This window comes from Plectrocnemia conspersa, unplaced genomic scaffold (genome assembly GCF_051122295.1).
Source record: "Plectrocnemia conspersa isolate PC_06_02 unplaced genomic scaffold, ASM5112229v1 ptg000008l, whole genome shotgun sequence".
Lineage (NCBI taxonomy): Eukaryota > Metazoa > Arthropoda > Insecta > Trichoptera > Polycentropodidae > Plectrocnemia > Plectrocnemia conspersa.
This window is the reverse complement of record NW_028277172.1, coordinates 7,215,867-7,242,400: the sequence shown is the minus strand read 5'-3', so window position 1 is coordinate 7,242,400 and position 26,534 is coordinate 7,215,867. Positions and strand designations below refer to the sequence as shown.

The 26,534-nt window shown below is 26.5% G+C and overlaps 1 protein-coding gene across 1 annotated transcript; it reads left to right on the top strand.

The window, feature by feature from the left end:
* Positions 1 to 17,153: 17,153 nt before the first annotated feature.
* Positions 17,154 to 26,125, top strand: LOC148232844 (myrosinase 1-like). Its single transcript, XM_088189615.1, has 6 exons — positions 17,154 to 17,339; positions 21,634 to 21,731; positions 24,095 to 24,777; positions 24,850 to 25,161; positions 25,229 to 25,470; positions 25,542 to 26,125. The coding sequence occupies exons 1-6, from the start codon at positions 17,299 to 17,301 to the stop codon at positions 25,885 to 25,887; spliced, it is 1,722 nt and encodes a 573-aa protein (XP_088045741.1). The 5' UTR covers positions 17,154 to 17,298; the 3' UTR covers positions 25,888 to 26,125.
* Positions 26,126 to 26,534: the final 409 nt, after the last annotated feature.

Below are 26,534 nucleotides of genomic sequence, written 5' to 3'. Positions count from 1 at the left end.
TAAATATATAAATATTAAGCTAACCTCCTCTAAAATAGCTTAATCGACGGCGAAATAAGTTAACATGACTGTTCGAAAAACCTGTTGCTTAACTTTCAAAGAAGTAGTTTATGATAAACTCTGTCGAATGTTTTTTGAAATTCGGTAGAGACTACATCGACCTGTATTTGAGAATCGAGGGATTTTGTTATCGCCTTCGAAAGGCACAAGAGGTTAGTAGCCGCAGAACAACGCAGATGAAACCTTGTTATTGGTCTACTAACGCTTGCCGATAGTGATTATGAATATACATATTTATATATATGAAGAATTAAATCAGATTAAAATTGGTCTGAAGTTTTTAAAACCACCTTTTTTGTGGATCGGAGTAACTTTCGTACATTTCCACAGATCAGAAAACGATGAAGTTTTAAGCGACAAATTTGAAAAATAATGGGAGCAAAAATATTGACCTTAAAGCTCTTAAATGTAAACTATTTGTATCCATTACTCTTGTATGAAATCACTTAGAATTCACACTTTCGTATATTATTTAATAAAAGTACATTTTACCTGAATCACAATTTTTTACAAAGCAACAATTAATAGTGTAAACATAGATAATACTCTAGTTATCTCATTGCACAAGGATTTACATATTTATATGAAATTAAAAGTCGCTTTTGACCTTCATAAGTTATACTCGTATATTCTGTAATGATATAAAAATAAAATAAAAGTAATACACGAAGCAAGATTAAAACGATTGGGATAGTTAATCACGTGCTAATAAAACGCAAATAGAAGATAAAACGTATACTATTATACATATAAGGTCCGGCTTTATACTTAGAGGTTAATGGAGTAGAGAAATACATATCTTAAATAATTATATCTGCTGCAATAGTTTAATTTAAAAGCATCATAATAAAATTCTTTGATGTTATGAAAAAAATATTTACATAATATGTTCATAAGCTCGTAAGTTTTTGTAGCTTTGCCTTAATAATATACTTTGATTCTTTTTTTTATTTAGAGGTATGTCATACAAATGCCTGAATATATTTGAGCACTGTGATCGGTTTATCTAAAGATTTTCATAAATCAAAAGTTTTTTACTGCTTGGAAGCGGGAGTGGAAGTGAGAGTGGGATAATATAGTTGTCTCACTCTCGGGTATACGTCTTTATAAAAATTTAAGCGAAGAGACGTCAGCATGGTAATAAAACAATCGCGTTTAATCTCTTACAGGATGATCAAAATAAATTATACAATTACAACAATTTTTATATGATATAATATTTAACGCTTAAATACATATATAAACCAATTTGTGTTTTTTTATAATTAATAGATAGCCATACTTCTTTTTTTTAACGATTTTAGAAAAAATATTTTAATTCTTTGCTTCGCTTACATTTCAGACGATAAAGCTATATATAATATGTATATTAGGATTGATTTTATTTTTCTTTGTTAAATTTGGTCTTAACAAAGTAAAGGTGAAATTAATGAACCAGAAACATTTTACAAAATTATAACAAGTAGTTTTATTTTGGACATAAATTTGTGTAGTGAAAGAGAATTTCCATACGTGTATTTTATCTTTTCATGTGTTTTAATATTTATTTAGTTGTATAAACATAAAATTATTTAGTCAATGAAAATTTGCATATGTACATGTTTTTTTAAATGCTTAAATAATTTTTGACACATAAAAAAATAAAATAAGAACTTATGACATACAAAGAAATTTAAAAAAATTATAAACTGTATAATTTGTTCGATAATTTAAAAAACTTTGTAATTTATCAATAAATTCTATAGCTCGAACTGAATTGTGAGCGATTTGGCATTATAATTTTTATAAATATTTTCACCTCAAAAGCTGGTGCTAAATACATAACCACTAAAAAACATTATAGAAATATCACTAAAAATTTAATAAAAAGTTCCGAGAAATTGAATCAAGGATTATGAATACATCTACATATATATATATATATATATATATATATATATATATATATATATATATATATATATATATATATATATATATATATATATTTTAAATATATATATATATATATATATATATATATATATATATATATATATATATATATTTATATATATATTTTAAATCTATATTTAAATATATATATATATATATTTTAAATCTCGGGATTCATCGCGATTTATGCTTACTTGTCGGATTCTATATTTCGGCCGTGATTTTCCGGCCATGATCACGAATTGCTTGCGACCGCCGCTCTTGTTCTTGACCTTGTCATATATACTCTTTCCGGTGGGGCATTATTAATTATATTAATTAATTGTCCATTTGTCTTGGATGAGTCATTTGTGTCTGTGTTAATGTTTTTGTCTAATGGTGTGGCAATTTGGCTGGTGACATTTTTTTGTGATTTTATTTTTCGTAATGACTCTAAAACCGGAAGCCAAGATTTCGATAATATGCTACTGTCATCTCTTTTGTTCATAGCGATTTTTTGTGGATCTCTATTTCGAGTGCTTCTTGTTTCGTACGAACAAAAGGGTTTTTTATATTAGCTATAGTTGTTGTACTGTCAAAATCAATCTTGTGGTCTTCAGTAAAACTATGTTCTGCTAAAGTAGAACTGCTCTTGAATTTTTTTACATCATTTTTAGTTCGTTTTCTCTGTGTGCGATGCGTCTGTTAGACTGTCCAATGTAGATTTTTTCGCAATCTGCACATGAGATTTTGTATACACCTATATATTTATATATATATATATATATATATATATATATATATATATATATATATATATATATATATATATATATATATATATATATATATATATATATATATATATATATATATATATATATATATATATATATATATATATATATATATATATATATATATATATATATATATATATATGTGTGTGGGCAAAGCCCAGCATGTGGTTGTTCAGATCACGTTCTGATCTGAACAACCACATGCTGGGCTTTGCCCACACCGGATGTTCATATTCTCAATTTTCCCCTGAGGATGGCCGGGCGAATCTGGCCGAAACGTAGGGACCATGATTCCACACGGAATCAAAAAAGTACGCGGAGTAATCCGACTCCTAGAAATATTAACCATATATATATATATATATATATATATATATATATATATATATATATATATATATATATATATATATATATATATATATATATATATATATATATATATATATATATATATATATATATATATATATATATATATATATATATATATATATATATATATATATATATATAATAGATACATATAAATAAGTAGGTGACTCTGACTAAGTCGAAAATGAGTCAGATAGAAAATCTGCGTTAGTAGACATAAAATGACGATGATGACCTAAACATCGGTGGTCGAAACGTCGGCAAGAGAGGTGAAAAAACGAAAAAAGACGCGATACACAAGTCAATACATAGTTTTTCTTCTCAATGTTTTTAAGGATGATGTTATGGTCATCATCTTAGGCTTAGTTGTAATTTAATTTTTTTAGCCGCAGATTTTTAACTGCGTTGTCTTTAAATAAATCTTATGAATTTGTAGTTTTATTTTTTTTTCAGATAATGTATATATTACATTTTACTTATTGATCTAAGCTGGGCCTTCTGCTCTTCTCATTTAATTAAAATATATCTAGATGCATTCGATCTGTTTTTTTTTTAGTTATTTTCTCTACAGAGTTCAGATTCTTTATAGATATATGCTTAGGCATTAGAATATATCTACAATCTCAGGGAAACGTTCTGTTAGAAACACTTTCAATAAAGATTTTGAGAGCAAGTGAAGTTTCGCTTACACGTAAACGAAATATTTTCCAAGATGTTCGGCTTTGCTACGAGAAATGCGTTACATTTTGACAATCCGTCGGTTATTCGTGTCTTTTACGACATTCTACTTTGCAGTATTCTTGATTTAGGATATATATAATTTAGAATTCATAACCAAATACGATAAAAATATACGAGGATATTTGGTTATTATCTATTCTTGTACCGCGCGTTGTATACGATTCGCTGAGCCCTCGCAGAAAGTTGTATTTCGCTAAGCATCTTTTCAAAATACTAAAAGATTTCGTTGACAATTAAACTAATATAGAGGAATGGCAGTTTTTCATTCCGGAACGTCTTCGATAATCACGATTGCGTCCTCTTTGCTAGCTATTAAAACCAAGACATCCGCTCTTGACGACTCGCCCTTGGCTCTTACCATGCAGCTCCTTAATATGCTGATATTGCACAGTGGTCTTTTTAATATCTGTAATTTTTAAATACTTTTATTACTTTTTGCTCATTGTGATGCATTGAGGCTAGGGATCCCGGGATCCCGAACGATTTTCAATACCCGATGAGTCCCGGGATTATAAAACATAATCCCGAATTTTTCGGATTGGTTGATTTATCAAGCACAATCGAATTTTTATTGACAACATCGTTGTATTTCGTGTACAAACTTGCGCGAGTTTCACGTGTCATCTGTGAACCTTTGAGGCTGTGAGTCTGAACGTGCTTTTTCAGCAGCAGGCTGCTTAGGAACCAAAATCAGATCAAGGCTAAATGATAAAACACTTGATGCTTTGATGTTACTTCGTGAGTTTTATTCAAAATAATGTTTTCAATTAATTGTGTCTATGAATGTACATAGTATGTACATACATTGTCAAAAGTTCATTTTTTTCTTTTCAAATAAATATATAAGACCTTCCCTTTTTTATTTTTATTATATTATTTTCTATTTTAAGTCCAAGACTGAAATTATACGTACTTTATACATTGTGCGTTATAAAAAACAGATGTAAAAATATATTGTATTATTCATTTTAAATTATTTTTATCGATAAAATAACATGAAAATTATCCCGGGACTGGTCCCGGGATCCCGGGATCGACTAATTGCAATACCGAAATCCCGGGATCAAAATTTTGGCCCGGGATTGGAATCCCTAATTGAGGCGTATCTCATGATACGCCTCGTTTCGGCAGGGATATTCCTGCCATCGTCACAGTTCACGATCATCTGCTGTATCCTTGACCTCGTGAAATAATGACTGCGCAAATGTCACTCTGTAGCTTAATACACATACACACAGATTCACCACTTATGCCACTTGTGTTTGCGTTATTTATTGTCCGAGGTGTCGGAAGGGTCCAGACGAAGCACGGCATAAAACCAATTTTCCAATCAAAATACAAAATTGGTTCGTTACTTCCCAGTGGAAAAGACAATAAGAATATCAAGTAATATATCTAATGTCGTGTTTTGTATTATACAATAATTATTTTTTTAAATAATAATACAATAATGTATTTTTATGAGAGCTATTAATTACGTCTTGATCTTAGAACGTATGTATATAGCTTAAAAATAAGTAGCTTTAAAATTAAGTAGTTAAAACTATACAGATTAATTAAGTGTAGTTAATACATAATTAAAAATATTTTTGACAGTAACTATCTTTTATATAAAACTGTTTTTTTTTATAAATAAACCAAATCAATGAATGTTTATAAATCATTCTGCATTTTTTATTTTTATTAAATAGATACAAAAAATACTATTATATTATATTATAGTTTACATGTAGATCTTTTAGTTTTAATTTTAGAATAGTAAACAACGTCTAAAGCTGTTTATTATTAAATTGAAAGTAACTGCTTTTTGATTGTTAAAATTGAATACATTGTAGACTTAAAAGCTGTTTGATTGATTGTCTAATGACACTTTAACCTTGTGTAGCGAAAGCTAATACAATTTTTTGAAATGACTTGTTTTATACGTTGAAAGATAATAACTAATAAATTCCCTGCATATTTAATTTACAATAAACAGCAAAAACATATTATTTAATATACATATATATATAAATCAAACTTTTAAAAAATATTTAATATTCGTTACATATTTAGATTTCTGTGAATGTATTTACTATATTATCTAATAAGACGGATTCACACAACATTGTATCATGTCATTAAGACTTAATAAACTGCTAATTAATTCATTACTATTAATGAACATTAACACTAAAACGTGACTGAATGAGATTTTTTCAGGATGTAATATAGCACAAATGAATGTTATTATCTGATATCCACAATAACAAGCTACACAATATAAGGTATTAGATTATTAAAATAAAGTATCATATAGTTAATCAATATTCAATAGTAAACATCAATTAAGATTAACCCATAAACTACCATTTTATTATAAAAAAATTGATGATGCTTAATATTGTAGTTAGGCGCTAACCCAATGCGTTACAACTAAGTAAGCACAATTTATTACTACGTATGTAGTAAGATACCAGACTGTAATCAAAATCCATAAATCAGTGACTATTTATTTCATTAATTATAAGCTATTGCTACAGCTTATTTTAAGTGTTATCTAAAATATTTATTGCGTGGTAATAATTAAAGTATTTCCCAACTATCCTTAGTAATAGTATATTAAATAATAAATTAAAATAAACCAAGAACAAACTAAAGAAAATTTTATAACTTATATTTAGTGAAAATCTGTAGAAATATCGGTAAGGATAGCTGGCATATTTTTAAAATATAGTTTAATATCGAAGTGCAGACAAACTATGGAGCAATATGCGAGATGCGACGTCTGTCTGTACTTCTTTTTCTGCTTATTTTTATATAAAAATAAGATAAAAATTGTATTAGATCATGTTGAGTTTGGTTAATTCATAAAGGTTTTGTTTGAGTTTGAAGAGCAAGTAGATGTTTTACAACTGTTAAATTTATTTCATAGACATATTAGAACAGCTTCAGTTGCATTATATTTTCACTAGTAGAAATATATATCTACTAGCGAAAATGTATTTGGGCTTCACTGTAACATTAATACATCACATAAAAATAAATGATGATAAGTATGTAAATATTACTACGTATGGAAAAGTTTAAATCATATAATTTTACTAGCACCTCCAAAATTAAATTTTCTTTAGTAAAAATACATATCTACCGGTGAAAGCCTATTCCGATATAATTTCAATGAAATAACATACTTAAAAAAATATTTTCGGGACAGATTCAGAATTGCTTTTTTTAGTTTTTCTGCACCTACAAAAATATATTGAAAAAATATATATCTACCGGTGAAAATGTATTCCGATGTCATTACGCCGAAAGTGCATATTTAAAAAAAATTCGGGTTATATTCTTTTGATAACCTGAGAATTTCTGGTTTAAAATCAGGGGCGTAATTTCAGCTTTTTCAGGGTGGGGGACAAAAGATATAAATTCACTGGTCGTTCGTTTTTAATATTTCAATTAATGACATATCATTAAATGACGTCCCAGGTCTTTAATTTTTAAGTTAATTTTACTTAGCATATCGCAAAACTAAGTTCAAAATGCTTACTGTCCTTGCGGCCTTGAAACCAATATTAAGCAAAATATTTTTATTGTGTATTAATAAGAAAAAAACCATAGATTAACTGTTTAAATAGCTTATTAGACTAATGATAACATACGCTTGCTCGGTGTGGAGTAACATCGGATTTTTTTATTATTGAAACTTAATCAAAATAATGAATAATGCATATTTTTATTTAATTAGTATATTTGTAACATTATCATACCAACATTTTTTTAAATATCACGCGAGACTATATTAAGCTACAAAATTCCAGAATTGATGATTGCGATAAAATAAAACTTCTAAAATTACCCAACTTCTTGTTTTATAAAAATATTTTTTTTGTAGATTTAAATTCCGAGTTAAATTAATAGTTATAAATAGTTATAATTTAGATTAGTTAACTAATGTTCTTTAGCAAATTGTACTGCAAATTACTTTTTCTGTTACAAAGAATTCTTATCGTTTTTTTTATCGTGTTTTATTTTAAATTTGATATTGCACAACAGACATATTCCAGTTATTTATCATTTTTTTCAGCACATACAATACTCATCTCTTTGTAACCATTGGTCTTTAAATGTACATTCATAATCGATTATTTTAGTTTAAAAGATCCTCGTTGTTCTTTTTGTTGACTGCTGGCATCAGTATGTTAATTACTTCCAGGTTTATAGTGTATAATTAAAAATATTAAAAATAAATTTCACTAATTGGTAATTGAAGAACCTGTGATGATGATTTTATAAATATTTATAACACTTCACTTCTCAAAACAAAATAAGTGTAAAATTATTTTTTTTTAATTCTGGAAATAGTAAAGGATGGGCCATATAGATGAGCAGTTTGTAATAAATTATTTAAAAAATACTATAAGTCATTTCGATTTTTTTAAATTCATAATAAAAAAAAACATTCAGGAAAATCATATCTTAAAAATATTTTTTATGGCGCGCTTTTTATTTTGCCATTTTATTCTAAAGTGCTAGCCGCCATTGCGGCCCCTGACCAATATTTATAAGAAATTGAAAATTGGTCCAAGGGTCGCAATGGCGGCTAGCCCTTTAGCGCGAAATTGCAAAATATGTTTATTAAATTTAGGATTATGGTCCAGATGTGCCTCTGATTTGATATGTTTAAGATAATAACTACAACGCTCATTCTGTACCTATCTATCTATTCTTAAATTATTTTTTTGCGATATTATTTTTTTCATAAATATTTAAATTATGTTTTATTTATTTTATTTTATTAAGGTTTTTGTATTTTTTTGTAATTTTATATATTTATATATAAAGTAAATTAATAACATGTTATAAATAAGCAACTTATATTTAATTTTTATATATTTTAAATCCTGTCATAAACAATTTAATTTTCATAAAATTACGATTTTTTTCTAAATTGAATTTATTTATTATTGCTATCGTTAAATGTTTTATAATAATGGGTTTAATTTATTTACTATTATTGTAGTGAAATATTTTATATACGATATTATTGCGATAAGCACCAAGAAATTCATAAAACTAATAGACCTGAATTTTCTACGAATGTGCATAAAAGCAACAGAATTTTATAGTATTATCAGAAAATAATATGGAGGACAAATGACGATATGATGTTAAAATTTATTTTTGGCGCATTTAATTCGTATTTTTTAAATAGCTTTGCATAAAAAAATCATTGTTTTTTTAAACTTCCGTTGTAACCTGACAGGGTTAATTTGTATTAACTGGGTAAGTCAATTAGACATAATAATTACATACAAGTTAGTATCAATCACCAAATTTTTCGTCTAGGAATCGGTGACATCTAATGATTTATAAATTATTATTTCTATATTAATTTATGATCAATAACGCATTTTTATAAATAAAAAATCAAGGCTGCTGCTGTGGCTCGATCTCGAGACCTCTTGGTTACTAGTCTAGATCTTACGAACTACGTTATTATTATCTTGAAATTAAAAAAAATGTATTTATTGTAATAAAAACCGGCAACAACAACTATCAAATGTGTTTCGAAAGTATACGGATGCAGTGTAACTACAAGAGCTAGAATAATCATATAAGATAAGAACGGGAATCCAGTACCATCCAAATAAATTATCATTGCTCAAGAAGGAACAAAGACGAAGATTAATATGATGTATCCGACGGTATGCATATAAGACAAAACACTTACTTCTCTCTTATCAATTCCAACATTGAAATACACCCTGAACTCGCTACCAGTGAACCTCATAGCAAATCAGCATAGGCGACAAAATCAAAATCTGGAGAGAAGTAGTCATTCTTTTCTATTTGAATTGAGTCATCTTGAGTCGCCAAGAGCTTTGAGAACATAATGAACAATCCATTTTGTATATGTATATGTATATATGTATATACATATACATTTATTTCACGATTTTTACGACTGGAATATCAACTATAAAATCATATATCAACTGTATTGATAATAGTGTAAAATATTTTATAAATTGAATTCACAATGACCTTTTTATTTGCTCTTGGATTATGTAAGGTAAATAATTACTTTCTTAACTGTGCCGCTTTAACCTCCATCAAGGTAATGTTCACCTGCATATTGTATACTACAATCTGTTTCTGTTTACGCTGTTTTATGTTGTCAGGAAATAATGAAGATATCTTAGACGTGACAGTCATATTATTGATAGTACTTTTAAATATTGTAATAGCTTTTTATATGTTGTGATAAGTTTATTACTCAAATACCTTCCTTATAGTTAAAACTAGAGAGAGAACTGTCTTATTAATATTTTTTTAAACATTATATTAAATAAGTTTTACATTATTATTGCCCATTCAGTATTATAAAATATCTACAATATTTTTTAATCTATTTCCGTAATATATAATATTAATAATAAAAATGTTGTATATTAAATAATATTATAGTAAGTTAAAAACACTGTATAAATTTACTGTTAGAATATTCTAATTTAATGTTTCCTTTTTTGCACAGGGATCTACCTGATTGAATGTCTGGTTATGTGGGTTTTTCAGGTTTGTTGCTCTGGATTAAACCTGTTTTAGTCGCTCGCATAGAAATCATGGGGATTTCTGTTGAGTCACCTTCTTCTTTTTCTATTTAACAATGTGCAATTAGATTTGCAAGATATTTTCTTATAATAAGGACGATGTGTACTTTAGATAATGATATATGTTAACTATGTTATATATAGTATGATATCAATTATAAAAATATGTTAAAAAAATGATTTTTAAATATAAAATTAATTATTCTTCTAGTCGAAAAACTAAGTATGCAGTTAAACATAATACATTGGGTTCAAAATTATTTAATAATATAATCTCAGTGTTACATTGATATAAAACTTTTGATATTGACTTTTATGGAAAATGTATTTATTTAAAAGCTGATAAAATAGATAAATATTATTACATCATACAAAAATATTATTTATATAAAACTAGAACTAGTGTCACGACCAGAATTATATTTCTTAGATATTATAATAGGAAAATCTTTGATGTAATGGTATTGTGCTAATTGTATAGCTTAAACAGCTTAAACCCAAAAACTATTTTTTGTCACATGAAAAGACAAGGAATTATGTGAATAAATCTAGTTATAGAACTTAGCAAATTAATAAAATTTCTAGCATTATAACTATGAAATAAAACCATAAAAGTGGCACATTTAAAATATAGCTACTGATTATTAAGTCGAAGCTTTTATTTCATAGTCATAATGCTAGAAATTGTAATAATTTATTTTATAATTTCTATAAATAGATTTGATCACATAAATCTTCGTCTTTCATTTGGCAAAAAATCACCTATGAAAGCATAGGTAATGCTGGGTTTTTGTACTATGTAAAACATTTTGACTAATTAATGGTGGTCATGTTATGGAACGAACACAAAACCTGTTTACCGATAGCCAAATAATGATGGGTTTATTTTAAAATATCTTCCAAGAAAAAAAATGTAAGACTCATATTTTTTTTGGAAACATAAATATATCAGCCTATTATTATGTACATATATTAAAAATATATGTAAAATATTTAAAAGCTTAAAAAAGTAAGAGTGAAAAAATATTTTTTTAGAAAAAAAAATTTTGCTGTATTATTTTAAATAAATATAAATCCGTTGAATAATTATAAATTTAGTTGTCTGCAGGCTGAAACGGAGTTTTACCATCAAACAACGTTTCTTAATTTTATTGTTTATAATGGGGCAAGCATTTTTTTGTATCATACAAAAAAAATATGTATCGAAGTAATTGTTTATTGAGTTATTGACCGATAGATTATTATTACGTGTGTCTATTTTTATCATGACGCAATAGAGTAAAAAAATATTACAAAAAATAATAAAGCACTGATGCAATTTCTTTCAGTGAAAGGCGTCTTTGACATTGGTAATGACTTTAAAGTTTTGCCATGAATTAGATTGCAACAAAATGACCTCTAAGCGTCTCACATGTTAAATAAATAGCGATAAGCTTTATTTTAAATAATATTTCAAGTAGAATACATTACATAATAATCAACTATTATTGTTTTTTATGTTTTCGTGATATATGTACAAAGACATTGTTTTCTAATAAATTTAATAGACATGTTTTAAGTTAATTTTTATCAAATATTTAATTTATTTTATATATTACGTATGAAAGTAAAAACTTAATTTTATATTATATTGTTATTGAGAAAGTGAAAAAATAATTTTTATACATATTTATATTATTTTAAAATATATTTACGAATTTTAATTTTGAAGTTTATTTTATTATTTCTATATATAATATAATGCAAATAAATAACTTTTAATTTTTCAATGATAAAAAATATACAGAACGTGCAAATTAGAACTCTAATGTTATAAAATTGATTTATAGAGTGAATTATATTAAAAATAATAAAAATTTCAAATTAAAAAAAAAATAAAAAATTTATTTTATTTAAATAAAAAATTAGCTAAATAAATAATTAAAATAAAATAAAATTATATAGTATTCTATTTATATAAAGTCATGTTGAATAATTATCTGTAAGTTTATCATAACATTTCTAACGGCGCGACAAAGTAAACTATAAAATTAAAAATATTTACAATGAAATTAACTTGAATTAAATAAATTTATAGTCAAAATATACAAAAAAAATTATTATTGAGCGATTAGTTATACCTGTGTCATACTTTGTAATGCGCATTTTTCTTAAACATGAATTATTCCAAAACCATAACATATTTGAAGAAAGTCGTCTCGAATGTCGCGTTGCAATCATGTGTTTTTATTGATATTCTAAGAGTTGTTTCGGTGTAGCTTTGTTTAGCGCTGAATTCGACCGATCTCTTATTTATTCCAAGTCAGAAAAGAAGTGGTGTTTTTTGAATAAAATTTCTGATATAAGTGAATTCAATACGTAATGTTTGAACGTATATACCCTTAAGAATTAGGATATATTTTGATACCTATTGCCGGAGATATGCTACGCACTCCTTTGTATTTGTCACCGACCGTCACAATATAAAAATAGTGCAGTGAATTTTACTGCACAATCGCTCAGAAACACAATCGTATTTTTTTATTACAAATCTGTCCACTGTAATTTTACAGTTTTATTTAATACGTCATAATGGTCATTATACAAATAAGTTTTATTTATACACATATATACATTTAAAAAGCTCGATAAAAAATTCGGATTGCTCAAGTAAGAGTAGCATCCCAAAGCGCTGATGTCCTGGACGTGGCAGGCAAGAATAAGGAACGCGTTCACAACTTTCTAGGGCACTCTAAAGCTTACCACCATTTAACAACTAAAAAACTGCTTCATTAGGTTTATAACACCGACAGTCTTTTGGACCAAAAAAATATTAGTTTTTTGAAACTCTTTAACGTTTGAAATAATTGTAAAATATGTTTTTTTCAGACCAATTAGGACGTAGATAAAATTTGCTTCTCGAATGTACGCCTAAATTAAACGCAAGTATTTTTTAAAGGTAACCATCTTTAAATATATTTTTTTGTGAAAACACAAAATATTAAAAATAACTACTTGTTGAGCCAAACAGTGATTTTATTTTGACAAGTACAATACATTTTTTAACGGTGGCAAACAGTTATATACATTTTTAGTTTGTGCTAAAATCACCGTCATTTTACGCGAATAAATAAAAAAATTCTTCTCTAATGTATGTCGTAATTAGGCGCGAGTATTTCTTAAGATACCCATCCATATATTATATAAATATTTTGTAGTGGATTTACGGTTCTTTCACGCAAATAAATAAAATTAAGTATTTGTTGAGCACAACAATGCGTTTGTTTCAACAAGTACAATATATTTTTAATGGTGACAAACGGTTGTGAAAGTCTTAATCCGCAGTGATTTGCATTTATGATTTGTGTACGTCTTTGCCATTTCTCTCATGGTCAAGATTTATTCCTAAAACGCCATTGTTTAAATGCCACTTTTTTTAGTAAAGTATCTAAAATCATTTTTTGGTAATATTCACTTACTTTTTTCAAAAAAATATCAATAACGACGACGATGACTAGTAGTATGAAAATTAGTTAATAAGCTTTCAGCAAGTTCACTAATTTAATCAAACTAATAAAATATTAAAAAGCATAAAATAAATATTTATTTTTGTAAAAAATTGGTTGTTTTTATAATCTTTATATATCTCGCTAAGCGGACAGCTTAAGAATAGCATTAATAAAAATGTTCGACTAAATCGATAAAAATTGTTCTAAATATATTATAAAATGTTAAAATCAAGTTTTGTGCGGACAATGCCAATGATTTACTGCCACTCAACTAAAAAAAGGTAACTGATTAAAAATAGCAAAAAAGAAAATTGATTGGCACTGAATATAAATATATAGGGATGTGAAATCAAAGATCCATGGGGAAAAAACGTATATAATCGATGCATCTATGATGCATAAATAATTTAAATAAAAAATATGTGTGGGATTAGATTTGCAAAAACATATATAAAAGAACCGCCTTTAAGACCCAAAATTAATTTATTTCTAATTACTAAAAAAATAATAAAACAGGGTTTAATTTAATACATGAAGGATATTGATATTTATTTTGTTAATAATTATTAATAAAATAAATATCAAAACTAATTGCATTGATGAAATAATTTACCATGTATTTAAATTAATGTATTATATATAAACTATAAAAAAACATCGTAACCTAAAGCTTATTCTTCAATATATAACAAAATGGTTATGCAAAAAAAATAATTGTATTTTTCATCATAAAGTATTAATTTACTCTTCAATATTAAAATTGCACTTTTTCGAAATAGTTCTTATCTAATATTATATACTTATGTCAGTTTTTTACGTAGTTCTAATCTTGTTATTTATTATACAAAAAATGTCTTTTCATTGTACTTTTTATCTGTGTTAGCAAGAAAAACTCTGGATGCAGCATCACGACGGTGTAGTTTTTGGCCAAATTGTTTTGGGAAAAATGAAAGAGTTGTTTACTTACAATTTTAAGCAAATCTCTTGCCGTTTTCTCTGCCCAGCATAGAAGTACTGCTACGATGTACTTCTTCCAAAAAATTGTATGTGCTCTCCTTTTTGGTTGGCGATTAAAGATCAACTGTGAATGGCTCGGCTCAAAAATTCTTTTGGAAGCCTTTTTACACTTTTCATAACTCTCAAAAGGGTCTTATTACGCTTTATTATATGTATTAAAAAGCTTTTTAAAATGGTTTAGAGAAAAATGTATATTTTGGCGAAATGGTGGCCAAAAAGTAAAAATAAAACAGTATTAAGAACATTAAGAATCGACTGAACTTGACGCGCATTTTTATTTTATTTTTAAATTTCTTTATATATATTCCAAATAAGCACTGTTTTTTCTTGTAGTTTTAAGTTACATATGTTAAAAATGCTATCTGTACAAAGGCATTTCGTTAAAAAAAATCAAAAAATCTAAATAAAACTTTACAATGACTAAACCATTAAACTGCTGAATGATATATTTTAATATAAAAGAGTCGCGGAACTGACAATATTAAGTATACAATATTTAAGTTTAGCTCTGATAAAACTGGTTCAATAACATATAATAAATTGAGATGCTTTACACGCAAATAATCTGACAAATAATACAATAAAAAATCGGAGGCTTCGAACGCCTTACATTTTCAAAAGTTCCATAATTTTTAAGCTATTCCTTAGTCTGTTTCGCATATACTATACCTTTAATCAGCAACTCACTTAGTAACTGTTATTATTTTTCCTAGCTTTTTAATAAAACAAAATAATAAATATTTCGTAAAGGGTAATGGTTACAATTTTACATGAAGTGCTTTTAAAACATTTGGATTTAGCAAAGGTGTTTAAAGTAAGAAAATTGGAGCTACTAGGTGAGGCCGAAAAAGCACTTAATTGCCTATTGATGTTACTCACAATGTACTTAACTATTTTAGCAACTGAGCACATTTCTTCGGCCGCAACAATCAAACATGACTTAATTAATTCCAATATGGAATATAAATTTAATTGGTAAATGGCTTTTATTTATTAATTAATAAATGATCTACACATGAACAGACTACAGTTATAGCCTCTTGTTCCTTTTTTTATTTTCGCAAGAGAATTCGTAGTAATAAAAAAAATGTTTTAAATACTTTAACTTTTTTGAATGTTGTGAATATCATGTTAAGTGCTTAATCTGACAATGACAATTTATATTGTATTTTGTTATTTTATAGAAAGGTCAATAATTACAATTCCGAAATAGTGTATACATTTCAATTTATTATTTTTCTATTTTAAACCATTTATAAACTCATTGTTTCAACATAGAATCCTCACTAAAGTCTTCTTTAACATTTACATTACATTATTGTAATTTATTAAACTATAACTCAAAATTGAATGTCAACTCTTTGCTCCGTCACTTCATAAAAAAAAATTTATTGAGCATTATATAATGCGTCAGCAATACTTGGCTGTCAAACTAAAACTACGCATCCAATACATCTGAAAATTTATATACACATTTCAGACAATGTTATTAATGTAAGACAAAAAATATGAGCTTATTTAAAATTTAATTGCACTCGATTTATTAAAATTTTCGTGCCTAAATTTAAAATTTTTTATTTAGCACTACATCAGTGATTGTAACCATTTGATAACATTGTTAACTAACAATAGATTTGATATTTTAAGGTAATATACTATAATAATAACATAGTTTGTTATTTGTTGTTGTATAAAATATATATACAAATTATCATTGCACTGTCAAACGAAACAATACGTTCTAAAAATGCGAAATAATCTGTAGTATAAAACGAGTTTATTATTATTAATTTAATGGAACAATACATAACTAAGCGATCATCGTTAGCTAGACATCTATTAGGAATCGAACATTGTCCGAAAAACAAGATTGATTCTTAGTAAAATAACAACTATGATTCACCACTGAGCTATAACTAAATCGTAATATCCAAGCAACCGGACGCGAGTTAAAAAACCGGTGGCTGTATTTTTTTTGCAATAAACATAAATATAAAAAGGAATGGTCACTGATAACACTATTCACTTCTTATTGCACACGCGTATGTAACACGTACATGAATTAAAACTATTGACGATCGCTGACCATTGAGTATTGGTAGCACTCACCCTTTTTTAAGGTCGGACTAAGCAATAAAAGTGAACCGAGTTTAAATAAACTTTTCAGTCACATTCTGGTTCTTCTACCGGACGGTGAACAGAGTGCGCAATAATAATTCATATATTATATTCAGATATAATATATGATTAATATTATTAATAATAATAATAATAATAATTAAAAAAACAAGTAAATTAAAATTATAAGAAATGTTTTTGTGTGCTGTGGTTGTAATATTATACTTTTCCAGGTAACTATTTTATTTTATTGCTTTTATGTAAATCAATTTTATTGATAACAATAAATATGATTTTTGTTATCAATACAAATATAGCGTTTATTTATGAATATTGAAATAAACAAAATATTTATAATTTATCATTTTGTTTATTTTCAAATATTTTAATTGCAATGACAATATTTATTTATGAATTATGAATCTTATTATTTTAAAAAATAATATATTTATATAAAAGTCATTCATTATTTTTAAGATAATGACACTTTTTAAGTATATTATTAATATTTAACCTAATTATCTAAATATTTATTTATTAGATAAAAAACACCTAACCATTTTAAATGAGGGATGGATAAAAAGCGTTGTATTTGTATCGTTGCTAGTTATTGAAAATTTTTTTTTAAATATTATACTAAATTTTAAATAATAAAATAATGTTTTATTTTTTTATCAGATAAGAGGCTTTAAAAAATACGTAAATATTAACTTGAACATAAAAATGTCAAAAATCATTAACTTGTTTCACAATATATGATAATATGACATTTTTTGTAAATTAAAAATACATTTTATGGTTTTTACACTTGAGATATATATTTTGTAGCTTCATAATCCATTGTTAAGGAGCTTGAAATAAATTTTCAATGCTAGATAAAATTAATTTATTATTTCTATTGTAGTTATGTTATAAATATGTTATATACTCTGATTTATAATATATGTATTCTTAATATTATAAAATTTAATATGAGACGCAAATATTTTGTTGCGACGTAAATTGTAAATCGCAGGAATCGAGTCATTTTAACGTTTGTTTATAATTAAGCAATCAGGGCCAACAAGGGATTGATTCTTATTATGTATATACTTGATACCGAAAACAATACTGTACTGTAGTTCATTGAGACTCGTCACATGTTAAATATATATAGGAAGAAAATAAAGAGACACTTGCACTTTGAGAGATAGAGAGAGCAAAGTCAGAGACAATACAAAGTCTACTAATTTTACAAGTCCCCCGGTTTTTAGCAAATATATAAAAAAACTATCGTAGATGTGTTAACAATAAATTAAAATAAATAAAACTCATTTACATTAACCCAATACTTACATATTATAGATTTGACTTCTATGACCATTTGTTCTTCAAACACTTAAAATTAGTTTATCAAGTGCTTCCTTATTATACCACCATGCAAAGTCTTATATGATTTTTTCCACTGAACTCCTCAACTTTCACTGACTTTCATATTATGTCATCAGTATTATGATAGTTCTAAACAATTATGCAATAAATTTTTGTGTTTTATTGAAAACGGGCTACTTTTAAACGCCTTTCTAATCAAATTTCTTCAAATGTTCTTGAATATTTGAACAGTTCCAATACAATTTTTTTTGATGTACTATAGAAAATATTTTATTTTAACTCTCTATGAATTTCTAAAACAATAAAAACAAATTTAACATACCATTTAATAAAAAAACAGTTACAACCAAACTATTTGATAATTTGACTATCTATAAAAAATCTAGTCTTAAGCTTTTTATCAGACATAAATGTCAAAATTATTGTGCTTTAACCCTTTGAACGCGTTAATCAAAAATATTTTATTGTTTTTTTTTTTTTTTTTTTGAAAAATGCAAATTTTACCTTGATACTGTGTTTAAATGTTCCGATTTTTTAATTTTTATTCATTTAAAATGATATTTTATGTTTATTCACAAAAAAAAGTTTTTTCTTGAAAGGCATTTTTTTTACTGTTTTTTGCGTAAGGACATAAAAAAATCAATTGGGCGACTATAGTCGCTTTCCGCGTTCAAAGGGTTAAGATGATTATAAACAGATCAAATAAGTTAAGGATTTTTTTTATCTATTTTTTATAAAGCGAATTTTAGAATTTTTCTATGTCGATTGATAAAATATGATGTTTGTTAGCACAAAATGTGAATATTTAATTAGTAGACTCAATTGTGTATTAAGTTGGACGTTTAGCTAGTTTAATATTCACTACAAATAAAAATTATAATAAATAAACTAAAGAACACAAATTTTTGTGTCTTGAAACAAATTTGTCCATAGTCAAATTTAAATGGGTTTTTCAAAGCGTAGTTAAAAACTATATTATCGAGTCAAACTAGTTTTACGGTTAATCGCTGGAACGAAAGCGAATCTTTAAAATAGGAAATACCTGTTTAACTAAACTTTCGAGTTGGTTAATCCGAATAGCAAGTTAGTCATTTGAATGATTAATTTTTATTTTATAAAATATAGTCAATCTAGACTGATTTAATGTGAGTATATTAACAAATATGTAATCTATATAGTAACATCTTAAATATTATTTGCTCTAATTCATTGTTAATAAATGTACTATTAGAGAACCGAAAGTTTTTAAAGAAAATGTTTATTGTATTATATTGTAACCTAGTTTATAAATTAGCGTATATTTGTCTAAATGTAAATTTTACAATCTGAGTAAATATATGATTAATATTTTCGATTAAAAATGTATAAATGCATAGTTTTATTCAATATCTAGCACCTGTTAATGTAACTCTATTTTATGAATTATTTTACATATCATTTCATTGTTCATACTGTTCATTTTACTTTTATTCATTAATATTATAACACAAATTTAAAGCTTAATTAAATTTCAATATAAAGTGATTAACACAGCATTTTTTTTAATAAAGCTTTAAACAGTAATATAAATAAGTTTTTTTATAATGCAAAACTTTTGTATTATACACAAAATTTTAGGATGACGATTTTTTGTTTTATTTTTTTGTCATTGTTAAATATAAATTAAAAAATTAAAAAAATCATAAATAGAACTAAACTTAATCGATGATTTCGTGTGATTATTCATTGAAAAATATATTCATATTAATAAGAAATTATATTAAACATAAAATTTTAACATGGCATTATTTCTATTTTATTTATTAATTCATTGATTATTATTTTTTATTGTTAATTATTAATAATATTAGTTTATATTACCATATACACATACAAATATTTATTAAAACTAACATAATCGATGACTTCGTATGATTAATCATAAAAAAACTAATTCATATTAAAAAAATCTGTTTTAAACATATTTTATTTTTCATTGTTAAATATAAATAAAATAAATTGTTTTTAATAAATTAAAGCTAACATAATTTATGATTTTGTGTGATTAGTCATATAAAAACATACTCATAATGAAAAAAATCTGTACTATATATTAAATTGTACAGTAATATTTAAAAAAAAAGTTAAATTTAAAATAAATAAATTGCTTTTACCAAATCAAAATATTAAAGGCAAGTTAATCGATAATTTCATGCGATTAATGATTGAAAAACTTATTCATAATGAAAAAAATAATGTATTAAATATAAAATTGTACTATGAAAATTTTCACTTCATTTCTTCATATTTTTTATTTTTTTCATTGTTAAATAAAAAATAGATATGTTGCTAATAACATATAAATAATAAAATATTAGTTAAAGCTAAGCTAATCGATGATTTCCTGCGATTAATTATATAAAAACTTATACATATTGAAAAAATTTTTGTATCAAACACTAAATTTAACGATGGCATTTTTTCTATTTTATTTATTTTGTCATAGTTTATTACTTGTTTTATTATTTATTATGATTTAGATACATTTTTATGACTTTAAACATACAGCTAACCGAATCGATGATTTCATTCGATTAATCATAGAAAAAAATTCTGTAATCAACATAAAATTTTAGGATGATATTTTTTCAAGTTTATTTTTCATCGCTTACTTATTTTTTTTATTGTAAAAATAAATAAGAAAAATTACTAAAAACATATAAATATAAATGAAAGCAAACCTAGTCCATAATTTCGTAAAATTAATTAATGAAAATCTGTATTAAACACGAAATATAAGATGACATTATTTTACTTTATTTCTTTATTGTTTATTCACTCTTTGCATAATTTATTATTGTACGATTTTTATGCTTGCATTTTTATAGTAATATGATTAAAGTACATACTTTAGCATACTTTGATTGTTTTTTTATTGGCTATAAATAGAAAGAACCTTTTAAGATAATACATACATTAGCATATAATCTTCTAATACGATTTACATTAAATCTGTGTACCGCGATTCTCCTTTCTATACAAATGTATTCCTTATTAAGGATCTTGCTCCTATTGATAGAATCTATGAATCTTTTTGCTATTTACACAATGAAGTTATCTGATCAGAAAATCCAATTAAGAATGGTTTATGTAACATTATCAATTTCTTTATTACAGTACCGAGTCGCTGAGGCATAATGACACATTTCCCGAAGACTTCAAATTCGGAGTAGCAACAGCTTCATATCAGATCGAAGGAGCTTGGAACGTCAGTGGTGGGTCAAATTATATCCTTATTATAAAATACAACAAGTAAAAAGCTGAGTTAGTCGCTTTTTGCTATAGTTTTTTTGATATAAAGTCGTTCAAATAGCTATTTAGTCACGGATTGGAGTAAAAAATGATTGTGATTATATTATATAAGGCGGTTGGAATGCGTGACAGGATATCGAACCAATATAATGACAGTATAGAAGACAATGCGGGAATAAAGGACCTTGAAGTGTGAATGGGCATTAAAATTTAAGAAACCAAAAAGTTTTCTCGGGACATTCCATAACAAGTTGTCACTTGAATTCTAGTTCTTGTTGATCATATTTATGTTAAATTTAGATTTAATTATGAGGCGCAAATAAAAGCACTTAGATATAAGTATAACTAAACAGCAATAATATAATGCTTAGCAAAATACGATAAAAATAAAAGTATAACGCTTGAAGATCATGAATTGCCAAGAAACATCAAGTTCCGGAACTTTAAATGCAAAAAAAGATAAGAAGTTAACATGTTTCACTCGTAAACATAAAACAATAAAGACATTTAAATATAATATCTATTAGGTTAATAATAACTGTATATGTACATCATATTATATATTTATAATATAGAATATTTTATGTAGCTATTAACCTTCAGTTGAATTATAAGTTATGATTTTATAAGTAACACAAAGAGCTCGACTTGTTTTAGTTCATAGCTAAACGCTTATTAGTTATTTATATATAACTTACTAGCTTTCGCATTGCATTGTTACGATGTTTTTTTGTTAAATTAGCTTCCTAATTTTCTCCGGCGGAAGAAAAGAGTCTACGTTTTGCGACGCTTATCGGTTAAAAGCGGGAGACGAGGACAAAACATTTTGATAGAATTTGGTTCATCTACGTCAATCTGTTGTTAATATTTACTTTTTGAATCAAACATCTACTTAATCACTTTAACAGTTATTATATAATATATCACACTTTTATCATATAAATTTATTGATAATTGTTTTGCTTCAAAAGCCAATAAGCCTTCTTTACGCAGCGATTGTGGATGGTCCCGATATGTAATTAGTTAGACATTGCCTATAATAAAAAAATACGTTTATTCTGCAATAACACTATTAAAAAATATAAAAATACTTTTAAAATAATGATAAATAAATATTTGTTTAATAGCAAAAATAAAAATAAAAAACACTGAAAATAATATTTTTTATTTGAATAAATCGCGTCATAAGTACTCGCGATCTTCCGAGTGTTCTGATACCAATGTCTTAGGTTTTACACGAATTTCTATTAACTGTGTTTTAAAAGACGGATGAATTTAAAATGTAATATAATATAAAAAATATAAAATAACTATTTAAAAGCAATAAAACAGTTAAGTATTACTATTTTATTAAATGCATTTATCATTTTTGTTATCATTTGGCATTTTATTGACAACGCACATTCGCGCTATGTGCGCCGGCGCTGCAATAGCTCCTCTCCCCAAGAGAAGCGAATGTAAAAAATGCACCTTTATGTATATCGTGTGTTTTAAACTTTGTTATTTTTATTAGATCGATATAGTTTAATTAGCTAATAATCCAAAAATTTTAAATAAAAAAAATTATTTACTTTTTGCCATAAAATAATTTCAAAAATTACTTTAGTACATTTAAAAGTGAAAAATTAGCACGAATTCCAAGTCGTTAAATATTTAAAATGTGATATATCTTATATATGTTTAAAAACACGGTCGAATATGTTGAAGTGGTTAAATAGATTTCAGCTCTAAATAGTAAATATTGGGTGTTTATATATTACCAAAAACTTAACATCAGAAAAAAAATTGTCCTCATCTCCTGCTGTTAACCGATAAGCGCCGCGAAACTAAAATTCTTATTTCCTGTATAGGGTATTGACCGCGAGTACTTTATACCAATTAATATTCGCCTTCTTTGTCCAATTTCAAGTGGCAAGCGGATGGAGCCTTAATAAATTAAATCTCATATCACTCTTCACGTGGCGTGCGATCCTAATACAATAATAGGCATCGTCGTTTTGTTGTACATTTTATTAATATATTATAAGCTATTGACTAAAAAATAACGGCATTTTACTAGGTATTTAAAATTGTCACGTTGATAACAAATAACAAGTTTTGTAATCATAATTTATTTAACACGTGCTGTATTATAGTCGTAGATTATAAGTTATTGTTAAAATTTATTATGAATTTTATTTTTACATTACAACAGTACTTGCTCAGTGTTTTAGTTTGTTTAATAATGTAATTTTTGAACAGTTCAAATGACGACTATAAATATAGTGTAACAATCGGATTGAAAAAAGAAAACTTCCATAATTAATATTTAATTTAATTTTTTTAGATAAAGGCGAAAATGTCTGGGATCATTTCACTCATCACCAATCGTACAAAATCAAAGACGGTAGCAACGGAGATATCGCATGCGAGTCTTACCAGAAGTATAAGAGAGATGTTGAGATGTTGGTGGAGCTCGGAGTTCACTTCTATCGCTTCTCCATATCTTGGTCCAGGCTTATACCAAACGCGTTAAACAGAAAAGTGAGCCAAGACGGACTCAACTACTACAACAACCTGATCGACGAATTGATCAAGAACAACATAGAACCCATGATCACGTTATTCCATTGGGATACGCCTCAAGTGCTCCAAGACATCGGAGGCTGGACCAACTCTTTGATCATAGACTACTTTGAAGACTACGCTAGAGTTGCTTATGAAAATTTCGGTGACAGGGTCAAAATATGGCTCACTTTCAATGAGCCATTGAACATGTGTCTTTATGGATATGGATCAAGATTAGGCTTGGTTCGATTTGCTCCAGATTTACACTTACACGGAACTGGAGATTACCTCTGCACTCACAACGTGATCAAAGCTCACGCTAGAGCTTATAATTTGTACAACGAAACTTTCAAAGAAACTCAGAAAGGCAAAGTCGGCATGGCGAATCTGATTCTTTGGGCTGAACCTGAAACTGAAGCACCAGAAGATTTAGAAATCGTAGAAAAGGCATTGCAGTTCACGGTAAATATTATTTTTTATTTGCATCATAGATCGATTAAATAGTAGATTTTAACTCAAGATTTAATTTAATAGATGGGATGGTTCTGTCACCCGATCTTCAAAGAAAACGGTGATTATCCAGCTATAATGCGAAGCGAAGTAGATAAGATGAGTCGCCTACAAAAATACAAACAGTCTCGTCTTCCAAATTTCACTCCAGAAGAGATTCAATCCATAAAAGGAACTTATGATTTCATGGGGATTAATTATTATACTGCTGTAGTGTATCATAGGGGAGATAGTAGACCAGAAAGAGAAATGCCTTCGCACGAGAACGATCTAGGATACTCGTTCTACCAAAGAGAATCGTGGCCAGTAGGAAAAGCTGCGTCTTCGTGGTTGAAGGTATTTTAAATTCCATTTCTGTAATATGCCCTACATTAAAAATATATAACATCATGTATTTTTTTAGTTGAGACCTCAGGGTCTTCGAGACTCTTTAAAATGGGTCGTCAAAGAATACGGAGACATGGAGATTATCATCACAGAAAACGGTTACTCTTCTAGAGGTGGACTTAATGATCCAGATAGAGTAGAATTTTACAATGATCATTTAACGGCAGTCTTGCAAGCAATCCGCGAAGATGGACTCAATGTCACTGGTTATACAGCATGGAGTCTTATGGATAACTTTGAATGGATCAATGGATACACGTAAGTAAATCATTACTTGTATTATATACTATCAATACTGACAATGCTATAATTATATTAATGTTTCACAGAGAGCGATTCGGTTTTTATGAAGTAGACTTTAAAGATGAAAATAAGAGAAGGATACCTAGAATGTCAGCACTGGCTTATAAAGAAGTTATAAGTACTAGAAAGATCAATCCACTGTATTTGCCTGAAGTACACTATCCAGAAGATCCAGAGAATGAAAATAGAGTATCTAACTTATTGACGATTCTCCTGAGTATTTTTGCTTTATGTGTTCTCCTGACATTCTCTGCGAAGAGTATTTATTCCTACATAGCGGAGAAGAGAAATAATAAAGCTCATATTCATGCCAATGATAGCACAGCTACCTTTGGTTTGAGAATACCAGAAAAAGACGATATAGAATGTTGATGTAGAGAAGGTAGTTGAGTGTTGATTTATGTGGGACTGCTTCGGGCATAAGATCAAAAGTGTAAATGTGTTACTATTTTAGATTGTCAGTAGTATATATGAAGTCCCTATGAGTTCCTAAGAAATGAGATTGTAACTTTTGGTGTGATTGACAGATCTGGCGCTTATGTTTATAGAATATTCATATTATGGCTTGTTTACTTTTCTTTGCATTACCCCACCAAGTTCAAAGAAAAAATAGTAGAGATAAAGTAGGCAATTCATAAATTATTAATTAGTATAATTAGAAGGACCTAAGAATTAATTCAATATTATTAATTAGATTTAGTATTAGCTATTATAATTATTTTCTGGTCCTTAAGTCATATTGAAATATAGTTTAATTGTATATTTGTGTTAAGTGTGTGATGAATAATTTAATATGTAAAATATTGTATGTGCTTTAAGCACAATTATTTTGCAATAAAATAAAACTGTAAGTGTAAATACATTTAAATTTAAGTGATAAAAATAAATAAAATGTATTTATTTCTAATAAATATTTTTAAAGATATAATAGTATTATTTATTAAAAGTATACTTTTTATGGTAAAAACATTTTCTGTATTAGAAAATATCCAAGATTTTTCACAGGAAAAGCAAATATT

What these genes read in the sequence shown, in the direction of transcription:
- LOC148232844 (XM_088189615.1), top strand. Translation starts at nt 17,299, where the DNA reads ATGTTTTTGTGTGCTGTGGTTGTAATATTATACTTTTCCAG. An exon ending in AGGAGCTTGGAACGTCAGTG is followed by an intron (nt 21,732 to 24,094) that starts GTGGGTCAAATT and finishes TAATTTTTTTAG; the next exon opens with ATAAAGGCGAAAATGTCTGG. An exon ending in CTGCGTCTTCGTGGTTGAAG is followed by an intron (nt 25,162 to 25,228) that starts GTATTTTAAATT and finishes GTATTTTTTTAG; the next exon opens with TTGAGACCTCAGGGTCTTCG.